The sequence below is a fragment of the Misgurnus anguillicaudatus genome, chromosome 22 (assembly GCF_027580225.2).
Source record: "Misgurnus anguillicaudatus chromosome 22, ASM2758022v2, whole genome shotgun sequence".
Taxonomy (NCBI): Eukaryota; Metazoa; Chordata; class Actinopteri; order Cypriniformes; family Cobitidae; genus Misgurnus; species Misgurnus anguillicaudatus.
Window position 1 is genome coordinate 36,421,513 of NC_073358.2, and position 15,069 is coordinate 36,436,581.

Genomic DNA, 15,069 nt, shown 5'->3' on the forward strand with positions numbered 1-15,069 from the left:
AAAATTCAGCCGGCGTTCCTGATGGAGTGCAGCTTGGTTGCTGTAGCTGGACTTTCTAGCGCTGTCTGAATGTTTTTAGAGAAGTCTAAAAGCCTTGCAGAGAGATTTGGAGGAATAGTCGCTCTTTTGATCTGTGCAGTCCATGTTAAGACACGCTGGGTTGAAGTGATACAGCGCTTCCCAGGTCTCTCGGTCTAAGCCGCATAATGGAAGGAAGCCGCCCAACTTTTGCAGATCTGTCCCTCGCTGTGGGTAAAGACTGGGTGGCCAGTGGTCTTGTAAATCACCTGCTTAACAATGACCTTCTCACCCTCTGCCCACACACACACTTACCCCTATCGCGCATAGACAATCTTCACTTCCCGTGCCATTAGAAGAAAGTCAAACCTCTTGTAAAACTATAATTAAACCAGCAGTAAAACTGCCTCCATTCATTATAATCTCTGTCACACCTTCTATTGTGTTTTTGTGCTCTCACACATAAATATAACAACTACATGTTATTACTACTAACAGAACAAGTTTTAGATGTTACATATTAGATATTTTCTTTAAAATGACAAATCTGACAAAAAGTAAGCGTTACTGTAAATGCTTTAGTTTTATGGGGACAATTCACCCAAAAACAAACATTTTGTCTCCATTTACTCAGACTCATGTTGTTCTTAACCCTCTATGCGCTTCTTTATTTTGTTGAATACAAAAGAAGATATTTTGATTAAAGATGGTATCCACACAGTTAACAGTACCCATTAACTTCCATATCAGGAAAAACAAATACTGTGGAAGTCAATGGGTACTGTCAACTGTGTGCTTACAATCATTGATCAAAATATCTTCTTTTGTATTCAACAGAGAAATAAACTGAAATAGGTTTAGAATAACATGAGGGGGTGTAAATGGTGACAGAATTTAGATTTTCTGGGTCAACTGTCCCTGTAATGCTCACATAACACACAGCGTTTTTGCAGATCTAATGTTAATCTTGGTTACCCATAGAGTAGTATTTCATCCTTCATATGTCCAAAGACGTGTTGTCAGATTATTAGAAAACAGAACGGCCATTCCGTTTTTTTTTTTTTTGTTGCCATTTTTGCCTTTTATTTGAAAGTGATTAAGGAGAGGACAGGAAAGTACAGGGAGGAAAGAGGGGTATGGGATTGGCAAACGACCACGACCCGGGATTCGAACTCGGGTCGCAGAAAGTGCGAAAGCACCACATGTCGGAGCGCTGCCCACTATACACCATTGGCTCCGACAATTAAATTTTTTTAAATTAACATTCAAATGACATATAGAACCAGTTAGATTAGAACGCAGTCTGGGGGTCAGAACAAAGGACCCTTAGAGCCAGCTAGTGTCTGTGGGTCAGCGCAAAAGACAATCAGAACCATCTATCAATATTTCTATCCCTTGCAGCTGCTCTTACTGTGGGTTCACACCAGACGTGAGTTCAACGATTTGTGCAAAAAGTTAATGCAAAGACACGATCAGACGCATCCTCGCCTGGGGCGATGCAAATGACGCCATATGAGCGGAGCATTTGCCGCGAAAACACGCACTATTCACCTCAAACATGTCTTCGCCCAAGTTGAAAATATTTATCTCGAGCGAAAAATTTGCATGACACAATGTTAAATCCCATGAGCAATCTAGAGTGAGTAATGCTACGTACACACCAAATGCAGGGCATCGCGTTACTTGATCTAGATTACTCGCAGGATTTAACATTGTGTAATGTGAATTTTTTGCTCGAGTTGAATATTTTCAAATTTGGCGAAGAGGTGTTTGCGGCGAATAGCCCGTTTTTTCGTGGCAAACGCGCCACCCATATCATGTCCTTCGCATCGCCACACGCGAGGACGTGTCTGATCGCGTCTTTGCATTGACTTTGTATGTAATCTACTTGCGCAAATTGTTGAACTTGTGTCTGGTGTGAACCCACAGTACCATGATGCCTCGCGTTTGGTGTGTACATAGCATTAGAGACTTCTTTCCTTCCTTGACCTAAGCAGCTGCAATCTCCATCTCCTCAAGGGGTGTTTTTCCCCAGGCTGTCTTCCTGGTGTATTAACTAGGCATAATGTTTTTTCTGCAATGTTTATAACATAAAAAATAAAACATATGTAATTTCTCTCTTGGAAATTCAGGCTAATCTTCAGCTAGCATCCACACAAGGTTTTATATGTTGGTAGTTAATAAACATGTGTGATATAAGTTTTTCTACCTGAATCAATTTGCTTTGGCACAATAGTTGATTAAGTTGACAGCAAGAAAATTTACTTTTACCAGCAAAAAATATATTTTTGTGAAAAAAACATGCTAACCATAGCAGCATGAGGTCCTGTCCTTCATGGCCAAGGGGAAATTTGAGGGGCTTAAAAACATAATGGTCATAGGACCACAAATGTGTTCCGTTGCCTAAATACAGGGGGTGTCTCACTTTACCCGATGTCTCACTTTACCCCACTCTCCCCTATGTTTAGAATGAGGGTTACAACTCTTACAGTATGCAGGGTGTACACCAGACGCGGTAGATGTGGTAAGTGCAAGTGATTTACATGTCAATGCAAAGATACGATTAGGCATCCTGCGGTGCGGTACACACGGTAATCATGACGCGGAATGTGCGAATTGAGCGTTGCCGCGGGAAACGCGCACGTTGAAAAATCTGAACATCTGCAGATTTCCGTGCCGCGTTAACCAATCGGGACCTTGCTGTAGTAGTGACGTGATTACAGGAAGCGAGCAGAGTCTCAGCAGAGTCGCAGAAGCCCCTCCCATGAAGCGGATTTCCGTGTGAATGTCTCGAATGACTAGAATTTCACGTTCGGCTTTTATGCCCGAATGAAGCGAGTAAACTGAAATGTTCAAGCGTCCAACTACGTGCGAATAGCGTGTTTTTGCCGCCTCTACCGCGGCTGGTGGGAATACATTATTGAACTGTGTTAATAAGTCAGAATGCATGAAATAGCATTAAACCCTCCCTTTAATATTTGCATTATGCAGTCTTTATGTAACTGTGAAAGAATACAATTGATTTTTAAACCCTTTAGGTTTCTCTTTATGTGTTCGATCATAACATTGGCACACTGAATACCTCTTTCTGAGACTGGGAGTATTTGCACTCTTTATATTCAGAGCAGAAGCCGGTGCCCATAGCTATTCATATTCTACAGAGAGCTGCTCAGATCACTCTCATATCCAATGCACAATCCATCAAATTATTAATCATCCAAAAACTATATATATATTAAACATTTATATTTTCAGTCATTTGATGATATGTATGTCTTTGCTCTAATATGTATAGTCATAATTGACAAAATTATTGACATAACTGATGTGATACTAACCTGCTGGCATGGAAAAACATAACCTGGAATGGTATATGCATGCAGTGTAGTTATGATTGTTGCATAATAGCTAAAATCATTTCATTTGAAATACAAGATAATCATGATATTTACCTACAGATTTGTTGTGTAAAGTATATTACAAATGTATTACCCTGCCCTAACTAATCCTGTTATTAGTCAAGAGTCTATAATGTGAGTAGTCTTGAGAATTGAAGGTCTTTCTTCAATACCATATATTGCTTATCAAAACAGAAAGGCAGACTTTAAAGCCACTTAAATGATAGACTCATGTGTTTAAAATAAGAATCCCTCAGTTTACGAGACCTCCGAGCCTCTCCAGGAATGTGACCCTTTTACTCGGCATGTTCATAACCAAACAAGTGTGTGGTGATACTCATGTTGGAACTTTAATTGAAACCATTTGAAGTGTGTAAAATGCTTTCTTATTTTGAGTGTTTAATAACGTGTGCATTTCAAGCACATTGGCAGACAAAGATACAGTATCTGATAATTGCTCGTGTGTTTTTTACAGAGATTATTTTACAACTTAACACGTTTGCTTGACATTTAAATTTGAAGTGCTCATTCCAACATCACGGATTGTAACAAATTGCTCTTATATTTATGTTTGACTTTGTCCTAAATGATTTCAATTGGCGTCCTCATGTGCCAGGTCATAGAATGTAAGGTCACATTACAGTACATGTTTGTTTGTTTGTTTGTTCCCAATACATTTTGTGTAATATTTCTGTCTGGTCTCTGGTGGCTTTATTGACTGTGTGTACGTGGATAGACTTCTTACCGCTCTGGTGTTTATCTAGAGATTGGTGTACGTGTCTGGACTGTCAGTCTCTTACCTTATTACTGGGGTTCGGCTCTCTTTACACGTGTTGTGTCATAACAAGACTTTGATTTGAGCAGAGAAGTGGATAATGAGCTGTGAATAAGTGAACGTTTGGTTGTGCGCAGGTACGGGTATGTCAGTAGGACAGCTTACACTGAAAAGCAGAGGTACATTGTGTGGTGTGTGTGTGTGTGTGTGAATGTCAGTGCGTCAGTCTGATCATCAATAGATAATCTGATGGTGGTTTAGTGCCACAGTATTATGGCTGCATAAAAATTAAAGAAAACATTTTTGCTGAAGTAAATTACATTTTCATGATTTCAAAACTTATTAGTTGTAGATACTCTGTTTTTATTCATTTTGAACTTATCAACATTTATGGACTTGCATTTATATTAAATGTGCATTGTGTAACGTTTAGAAGGATCTCTTGACAGAAATGCAATATAATGTAGATAACCATATTATCAGTGACACATACACTTACCTAAAGGTTTATTAGGAACACCTGTTCAATTTCTAGGAATGCAATTATCTAATCAACCAATCACATGGCCGTTGCTTCAATACATTTAGGCGTGTGGTCCTGGTCAAGACAATCTCCTGAACTCCAAACTGAATGTCAGAATGGGAAAGAAAGGTGATTTAAGCCATTTTGAACGTGGCATGGTTGTTGACGGGCTGCTCTGAGTATTTCACTATTTCTAGTTTTTACAAAAAAATCGTGTGAAAAGGAAAAACATCCAGTATGCGGCAATCCTGTGGGTGAAAATGCCTTGTTGATGCTAGAGGTCAGAGGAGAATGGGCCGACCAATTCAAGCTTATAGAAGAGCAACTTTGACTGAAATAACCACTCGTTACAACCGAGGTATGCAGCAAAGCATTTGTGAAGCCACAACACGCACAACCTTGAGGCGGATGGGCTACAACAGCAGAAGACCCCACCGGGTACCACTCATCTCCACTTCAAATAAGAAAAAGCAAATATAAAGAGTTATCGGCCAAAATTTCCATATCGGTGCATCCCTAATTCTACTTTGATGAAACATTGTGTTGCTTATGAAATTTGTGTTCCTTTACGGATTAGTGTAACGATATAGTTACTACACAACTGAAAGTGTGCTTAAACTTATTCTGATGTAAACACGTTGTTTATGTTGGTTATTTTGGAAATGTTATTCACTTAGTACTGCAAAGTTTTCTCACTGCTGAATGAGACATGAGATGTGACCGTCTGATCTGTGCGTGTTCATGTGTTTTGAAAGAGGCTTGATTTTGGATGGTGATTTGACTTGAGGGTGGGATCGTTACCATTTTTCAAAATTTTATTTAAAACTTTATTTAAAAAATTTGATTACAGTGCATGAAAGGTATACCATTTTAGTATGTGTGTTACCTGGGATTCAAACCCACAATTTTATGTTTTGTTAGCACAGTTGAGCTGCAGGAAATCCTTAATAATCGTTATAAGCATGAAAATGCTACTACTTACTCTTATTCATTGTAACAAATGTTAGTGAAATTTTCTCTTGTCACTCAAATTATGCTAAATAACAGCATTAGTATACTGTATACATTAGTTACATTACAATGTAATTTATGAGACAAATATACAACATAAATTGAGATTTAAAGGAGCCATCCATGTATTAATGCAAACAAGACAATGTTATGTTCAGTATTAGACCTAGGAGAATTTTATGTTAACATTAATAGGGAGAGAAAAATTATTTGTGAAACTAACATTGACAACATTATCGATAAAGTTGCTGAGAGCAGCGAAGTCGTGAGCCAATCGCTGACCTTCAGTGCTACTGTAAGTCTCATAAGTAATCGCTTCTGCTTTTGTAATGTAGATGTAGAGTAACTGACAGCTTGGCTTGTCTAGTGTTTGTTAAATTCTCAGTCTAATGCTCGGTGAAGACCTAAGCTGATACTGTATGTAAATACGGACTGCTTCAATGCTTCAATGTCCATGTTTATATTTTTAAAGGATGGCCATACTGTGTGATTTAGGTTTAAGTAAGAAACAATGAGTTTTTCTGTGTGCTCAAAAGAAACTCCTGGCCTGAAATGATCTCCTTGTAGTGTGGCCCTTATCACCACAGGAAGAGATGCAGTGGATCTATGTATGTTTTTCCTTTTTTGTTCTTTCTTTCTTTTTCTCTCGCAGGATCTCATTTAGCAGGTTTGTGTTTCTGATCATCTGTTGTAAAGAAACCCAAGATTGACATTTTTGTATTTGATCATGCATATCAGGAGAAATCAAATAGTTGTTTTTACTTGTCTGCTGTCAGTATTTGATAGGAACAAGCTGTGATGTTTTTAGAGTATTTTGTTTGAACCATAATCAGCGCTTGTTTGCAGCGGCGATGCATTTAAAATGTGATCTTTGCTGAGTTGCCACCTTTCAAAACTTCTAATGATGAAACTCATTGCTTTACAAATCTTAAAGTGCTGGGACTCTAAGCAAGCATCGTACATCCCCTTGCGTAAGATGCTTTTTAAATATTCTGTGCTTATAAATATATTTACGAGACTAGAACAGTTGCATGTGCATTGCGTATCTAACTTAAGCCTTCGTTTTCTCTGTCTGTGCAGTACGTTAACCTTTCTTCCCAGTTTTTCCTCCGCTCTGAACAACTAAAGCACATAGATAACTTTGTTTATTTATTTAGTAACACTTTTTCTGTTGTCATGTTTGTTCGGTTCAGTGATCACGAGGCTGCTGCCGCAGTCTGTTTGGTGTCTGTGTCGTTTGTAGTAAAAGAAACGTTCCTAACGTGGTTCTTTTAGGCCAAAATGCGAATAAATTTAGGCTGTTACTGTTTGATAAGGCACGATGCACTTTTGCATGGGCGTGCATTTGCGCAGCCGTTTGGAGTTTGAGAAGGATTGGTTTAGATGTGAAAGATGCAGGTGGGAGTCGGATTTACTTCCATATCATTTGCTGGCGGGTTAACGGAGGTGGAATGTGTTTATGCTGCTTTATTATGATGCCAGGCCCAGGGAATGGTGTACAACAGTCCTACGGCAACCCATAGCATTTTTGGAACGTTTGTGTGAATCACTTGCACTGAAAAAAATTATTTATTCAATTTACTAATTTTTTAAGGTAAGTGCAGTCAATTTTTTAAGCTACATTTAAACAAAAGTTTTTTTTCAAATTTTTTTGTTTAAATGTAGCTTAAATAAATTGATTGCAACCACTTATCTTAAAAAATTTGAGTAAATTGCATGAATAATTTTTTTCAGTGGGACCATTTTGAAGAAAAATATTAATCAAATGATTTATATAAATATTGTAATATAATATTATAACTTAAAAAAAAGTTATAATTAAAAATAATTAATAATGTTTATTAAAGTTTGACCTTCATTTAAGTTCATTTCTAAATAAGTCACAGGTCACTTTATATACAAATAGTTACAGTATGTGACTCTGTGTGAGAATGAAATCCGCACTAAAGTCTTAATCATATTATAAGTTGTGGAGCATCAAAGTTTGATTTGACATTGATTTTAATATTTGTTATGGCCGTACTCAGTCAGTATTAGATATAAAGTTATATTTTCACAGAATGCACTGAAAAAAATTATTCATTCAATTTACTCAATTTTTTTAAGGTAAGTGGTTTGCAATCAATTGATTTAAGCTATATTTAAACAAAAACATTTAGAAAAATAAAATACAATAAAAACTTTTGTTTAAATGTAATAATTGATTGCAACCACTTAACTTAAAAAAATTTAGTAAATTGAATGATTCATTTTTTTGTGTGTGTGTTCTTTACATTATGTAGGAGGATTTTATGTAGAAAACAGCATCACACAAAAAATACTTTCTATGGGGGTTTTCACAGAATGGGTCGCATATTGTATTTGTCTTGTCTGTTGAGCAGGGTCAGCCGGAACCAGCAGACTTTTTTTGCTTTTTCTGCGAATTTTTTTTTTAAATCTGCTGAATTCTGCAGAATGATTTTAAATGGTTTGATATTACAGAATTTAAGCTGTACATTTTATAAATCATATTACATGTAAAAATTGCATCTAAAATAATTACTTTTTAAAGGCTTACAATGAAAATGAATACACCAAACCAATGACTGAAATAAACTGGACCAACATGAGACAACGTGCATGTCAAGATAGAATTACATTTTGTGTATAAAATGACATGTGTTATTGTTTATAGTGTTATATATTATAGCACAATAAAAAACTTAATTAGCTTACAATTAGCTTAGTGTTAATACGTTCTCATTATGAGTTATCATATTTACAACGCAATGTAAACTTTATAATTAAACATAACAAGAGCATTCGTCTGGTAAATGGATTTGAAATTATCATAGACGGCTACATAGACGCACAAGCACGGCCTTTGTGTGCTTGTTAATGACTCGCATTAAATCCATAGAATTCGCAGTTTTCCATGGAAATCTGAGGGCACGGATTCTGTTTTGACCTGCTGATGAGCTGAACATTCTGTTTCATTTAGTTATTTAATAATATTCCTATATATTTTACATATGGACTCTATATTGAAGCCCCTGGTGAATGAAAAGAGTGAATTCAAAGTGCTACCTTTGTTTTTATTATAGCAACAAAAAATATTTTTTATTAATTTCAAAAAAGTGTGTATTGTGCTCTCTGTGGTTACATCAATATACAGTACTGTGCAAAAGTCTTTATTGCCATTATTAGCAGGGCTCAACATAAAGGACTGCTTGGTGGCCCGGGGGCAAGCGTGAAAGACGTTCGTAATCGGGCCAGTAAAAAGTATTGTCACTTGCCACCCTCAGTCACTAAAATATATTGTCATCAATGTATATTATTTAACATATTGAAAGCAGACATTTACTTGGGTAAAACTCAACGAAAGAAACAATGCAATATTTTGCAGTTTGCTGTCAGTTTGCAGGTAAAGCCGAAAAGTTGGCAGCCTTATTTCGTTGGAACATGTCTGTTGTATATATATACAATTATATTTGACTTTTGAATTATTATTTTTAAATATGTAATAGACACTGAATTTTTTTTATGGGGGCCAGTGAAAATTTTGGAAGGGAAACTGAAAACCTGAACCACTGGCCCGACCGGGGCAGTATAAAAAATTATTTGCGTTGAGCCCTGATTGGATTGGTTGTTTTTGCAATGGTATAGTGATCATATATAATTATTTCTCAGTCTCTTTATTAGAATAAAACCAGGAAATGTGTATATGTAGTATTAAAAACAGTATAAGCTGAAGTGTCGAGTATTAAGGGTAAACTCCCCTTCCACTTGAGCAATAGCAGGAAACTGCGGGATCTCTTAAACCTAAATAAAATTAAATCCTAATTTATGATCCTAATCAAATGACCTCATAAAAGCTCAAGATGTGCTTAATGCCTATAAAGGTCAAACTATACTGACTGATGTCTGAAAAAGACATTTAGTTCTGAAACTTGTTTTGGTTTTTAGGTTTGTGTACGTATTTCCTGCACTGTAAAAAATACTTTGCTGCCTTAAAATGTTTTGCCAAATCAACTCAGATTTACAAGTCATGTCAACAGAGATGAGTTGTCACAACTTATAAAATATAGTTGAGAAAAGTCAACTTAATTTTATAAGTTATAACAGCTCACCCGTAGTTATAACAACTCATCTCTAGTCAAGATAAATAATAGTAAGTTGAAATGACTTGTAGATCCAGGTTGATTCAACAAAAGATTTTAAGGCAGCAAAGTATTTTTTACAGTGTGTATTTTCTGTTTGGATATTAATAAAAAGAGAGAAAAATAAATATGGATGGACATTAAAACTGCGCTAAAACAACAAAGCTGATTGTGTTGGCCCAGGACAGTACTGTATAAATAAAAAAGTACCACAAAAATGATGTTTAGTCTATTCCCACCCATAAAACCCAAAATGTGCGTGACACCCCAAGTGTAAAGTGCCCGCCCCTGAACCCTCAATCCCTCCTGCTTTGTGCTCAAGCCATTCACAGTTCTGATTAAAATTCTTTCTCGCTATCAGTCAGTGAGTCCGAAATCATTCCTCAACTTTTTTCCGTTCCCTCTCTCATATATAGCAGACAAAAGGACAAAAGCAGAGAAAAGAAAAGAATAGAGCACGAGAGTGCTTGGGTAAAAAAGTGGGGAAGAAAAACAAAGTTTTGTGCAGCAGCGTTGCCCCCCTCTCAGGGCCATGCTCTTTTGGCATGTCGGCTGGGTGGAGTCTCTCTCTCTCTCTCTGTGTGTGTGTGTGTCTCTCTCTCTCTCTTTCCACTCCAGCTGCGTCTGTCTGTCAGCCCCTCCCCCCTCGTCTGACCCTCGTCTGCATAGATGCTGTTTGTGGAGAACAAGAGTACAAAACTCTACGCTGTGAACACGGCACAACTGCCTTCTGGGAAGAATCTATTCACTCGCACACACATTCACCCCCCCTCTCTTAGGGTTTTGTTCCTGCACCGGACAACTTTTTCCCCGCACTCTCCGTGTGTGAGCGGTTTTGTTTTTCGTCTCTTCTCTCGGATTCCTGATTTCATTAAGGGACTATTCTCATAGCATCACATAGGACTGTCAAGAGCATCCCTGAGAATCCTTCTGAAATCCTTTTTTTTGCACCAACGCATGCAGCATCCTCACTCTATGAAGGTGGAGGCGGGTTTTTCTCTCCCTGAGAGGATTACGAGCATGTGTTAGAAAGAGCGTGCGTGTGTGTGTGTGAGAGAGAGAGAGACAGACACAGAGAACACGCAAGGAGACGAGAGACGGAGTATTTTCGCGCATGTGACCGTCGGGAAAGGATGGCTCTGTGGCTCTGAGCTGCCTCGGCTCTCGCAGGACGTTTTCACATAATAAGGCTGACAAAAAGATATCCACTCACAAGAGAATACTGTTCTCCGTGCGTTTTTCCCAGAGGCTTAACCAAACAGGATTTCCGTGATGCCGGCTGAAGTGAAGCAGGTCAGTTTCACTGTTTGCTTGCTCCCCATATGTTCATTTCTCTGCCTCGGAAAGAACTAGGCTTCTCGGTCTGTTTTTATTCTTCTTTTATAATCTTTTCCGATTTGATATAACCTATGCATCTCGTGCAAAATTAATACTGTTGTGGTCACATGCTTTGCGCTGTCAACACTCATCCTGGTCCATTTTATGCAATGCATTCAGTACTGTATTCAGATTCATTTGGTAGTAGAAGATAGCTGTCAATAATGTTCCCGTTATGTCAAGCAGAAGACAGATTTTAAGCTGTTGTCCTTTGCGAGGACAAAAGCAGGATCTGATAAAGACAACATAGACAGATTGATGATGCAAACATGTAAAGTGGTACTGAAAGTTGCTCCTTGATGAAAAGAGACCAGAATAGATGTAGTGGCTTGGTGGACATCCTCCCTTCCTGCTTCGTGATGGACTCATCAGTGGTCACCAACTATTTCTTCCCTTTGTTTTGGAGCTACCCCATTGCCGGGCAGAGCAATGGGCAGATCAAAGGAATGTGCTTTTATTATCTCCTTGTTTGTGTAAGCTGGGGGATTTTCTAAAGACGTCTTCCCGAAAGAGTGCTGTGTCATCCGGTGCTGTATGATTGTGCCAATTATAACGGGCAAATAGTGTGTTTGGAAGGCTCTGAATGAAAGCAATTGTCATTGGTCTGTGCTAATGAATTTCTGACACTGTTGAGTTATAAACAGGCTGAGAATTCCTTGTTGTGGAAAGACATTTTGACAACCGTCCGCTTGGCACCGTTAATCTGTTAACGGCCGTCTTGCAGATGACTGCTGCTGGATAAATGGCACACAATCTATAGTGGAAGTTTCTTTCTTCAACGCACACACATACACAATAAGCAAAACAAACTCTGAAGGCACAGAATTTGTAGCGTATATGTCCACGAACCCCCTATCGGCACAGGACGGACATTCCTGCCATTCTTAGAGGTTCGTTCACGCTATATCTAACCTTTGCTAACCTCTTTACCCAGCCAAACATTCCTTAAGACTGACACCTGCTTGTGAGGTCAGATGTGTCGCAGAAGGGCGTGAAGATCAAGAGGCTCTGCTTTCTGTTAAAGTTGATGTCGTCTGTCATTTTGGTGGCTAGATTAAGACTGCCAGTAAGGAGGGATAGAGACGATGAAGAGCTAAATATGACATCATGATGCAGGGGTCATGACCCCACAGGGTCAGCAAATATATGGGTTATGGAAAACTGCAATTTGTATGACCTCACTGTAAAAAAAGTTTCTTTAAGGCAACTTGCTGCAAAGCTTTTTGAGTTTATTCAACTTTTGGGCCAGATCAATTTAACGTTGCATCATCTTAAAAAAAGAACCAACAAGCAAATTGTATGCTGGGAATTTTCAAACCTGCTTAATTTCAGTTTGTTTTTCAGATTACACAAAAAGGAAACTTTTTGACATGTTTTGGTCTAGGGACTGATCTATATAAATGACTGGATTGCGCATGACGTCACAATTGTGAAGCCAACGTGCCGCCATGTTGGTAAGCCCAAACATTCTATTAAATCAATGTACGTTATCAGATTTTAATGACAAAAAACATAACTAATCAAGTACATAGTTATTTACTAAATGTTGTACATTTTGCTTTTTAAACAGTAATTTACCATTCATTCATCTTCATTACACTATCAAATCAGCGGACAGTTGACTTACTGTCAAAAAACTTTATTTATACCCGTGTCATTAACATTGGACCGAATGTGTCAAATAGAGCCACCATCTTGAAACAGGGGAGCCCCGCATCAGCGTCATTGTAGGCAATGGTGTAACGGAAATAAAATCAACGTAAATCGTCATGAATGCGATTTTCTAGTTTTTCTTTTTGGTTCGTTTCAACAGTCAGACATGTATTTAGCATTAAATACATAAAGTAAAAAAATAAAGTTTTGATATATGAAAATCTACTTTTTATAACTATAATGCATAGTGCTAGTAGGCCTAACATCCATACGCAGCACAAAAGTCCGGCATCGTCCATGAATTCGAAGTACAGGCGGAGATAGCAGCTTTAACTAGCTACTTCCTATGCCAAGACCCCTGTCCCAAGGTGGCAGCGGTTTTGACGCATGCTTAGAACCCCAAGGCGACATCTAGTGTATATATCTATGGCTTCCCCTTATGCTGTTACGTTAAGCGTTCTATGTGCAATCCAGTCATTTATATAGATAAGTAGGTCTAGTCAACAAAATAATCTTTGTTAGCATCATGATCTCTAAAAAATGTTGGGTTTGGTTAAAAAAGGGACAAACCCAGCCGTTGGGTGAAATTAACCCAGAAAATGTTCGTAATTGACCCAAGAATGGGTTAAACAGCCCGCATATTGTCGGATGAAATAACCCGTCTTAGGTCAAATAACAACCCAACGGGTTGGGTTTGTCCCTTTTTGACCCAACGCCAGGTTGAAAAAAAACCTTTGTTCAAGTTACTCCATTACCTTTGTTGGGAGAACATTTTAAAGTAGTTTTTACAGTGCTGTATCCTACCTATGGTATATTTTTACAAGATTTAGTCATAATTTCTTGCTGTAGGTCAGACCAGTAGGTTAAATATGCAGTACAACATCAAACACCAGTGAACTGAATATTACAAGCCAGTTGCTGCAAAAAGTGATTTTATTTGTGCTGGATTCACCGCTCGGGTTACATTATGATCAAATTCCGAACTACAATGGATATAGGAGAGGAGATAATACCTCTGCTTTCAGTTACAGTATAAGGGGATATTCACAAAGGATCCAAGTTAGCATTCAAAACATTGCACATTGACTAAACATCTTTCCTATTTTCTGCCTTGTATTGCCTCTGAGCCAGCAACTGATGGATGCCATTCCTCCTCTGTGCACATCTCTGAGAGAAATGCATTTATATTTACACTTTCCAGTTACACGTGTCCAGTACGAGACTGGGTAGGAAATGCTTGCGATGCCTTTTCTTAACCGACATCCACTTTGGCTGCTTTACGGTGAGCCCAAGTCCAACAGAGATTACCATCCTCAGCCCTCAATTACATTGGGGTGAATCACATTGGCCTGCTTAAGTCTGTCTGAGTTAAATATAAACGTCTGATAGTTCAGTTGATGGTGGCAGTAACATTATTGCAAAAAAGATTTAGCCTCATCAAAACTGCCAGCTGTCTGCGGGCAGAAATAATTTTTTTTTAGTTCAAAGAACCATTCATATTTCATTTGGGCTAAGACTGTTGACTCGTGGTTGATCATTTCAAACGTTGCAATTTCCCAAAGTTATTTCACACTTTTGTGGGACAAATTGGGTGTGTAGACTCCGGTGAACTGCTTTAACCCCCATTAGCTCAGCGGTTCTGTCTATTCCTCTTAATTCACCTTCCTGTCTGGAAAAGTCTCGCTTTTGTAAGACATTCGCTATTCACTGTACCATGGTGTGAATCAGTACTTAAAGACAAATTAGAGCAGAAGAAGCTGAATTGTGGTTGTGAATGGTGCAGGAAAGGTCAGTGACCCAAAAGACTCCTTGGTAATAGTGCTGGTGGCACTATAGGACTCCAGGGGGAGTCTGAATCTGGTCTGATGGACGGGGGTGGTGCACGAGGGCATGATGGAGAGGGTTCAGATGTATCGCTCTTGCAGCTGCAATGCCCATATCAGGGCATTTCAGAATCTCAGGCATGCTGGAACAAAGATCCACTTCACCTCTTGAGGTTGAGTGGGTGTCAGGGCTGCAGAAGAGGTGATGGCTTCAAAATAACAGCTGGGCCTCAGCTAAATATCATTTATCATTTTATGCTTAGAAACCCTTCTCCCTTCCGATACCACAGCCCTGATAACTTGCAAAAGGCATACCTGCAAATGAGTGGCTGGTTTTGGATTAGCAGCCCAG

The 15,069-nt window shown here is 38.4% G+C and overlaps 1 protein-coding gene across 7 annotated transcripts in view; it reads left to right on the forward strand.

The window, feature by feature from the left end:
* The window catches only part of arvcfb (ARVCF delta catenin family member b), a 292,272-nt gene that overhangs the window by 138,196 nt on the left and 139,007 nt on the right, over nt 1-15,069 (forward strand). The window contains exon 1 of one of the 7 annotated variants that reach the window (XM_055199151.2): nt 10,529-11,157. The exons of the other annotated variants lie outside the window; for them this stretch is intronic. Within the exon in view, the coding sequence (XP_055055126.1) occupies nt 11,137-11,157 (21 nt within the window). The 5' untranslated portion in view covers nt 10,529-11,136. Of the gene's footprint in view, nt 1-10,528; nt 11,158-15,069 lie in introns of those variants that run through there. 7 annotated transcript variants of the gene reach the window in all.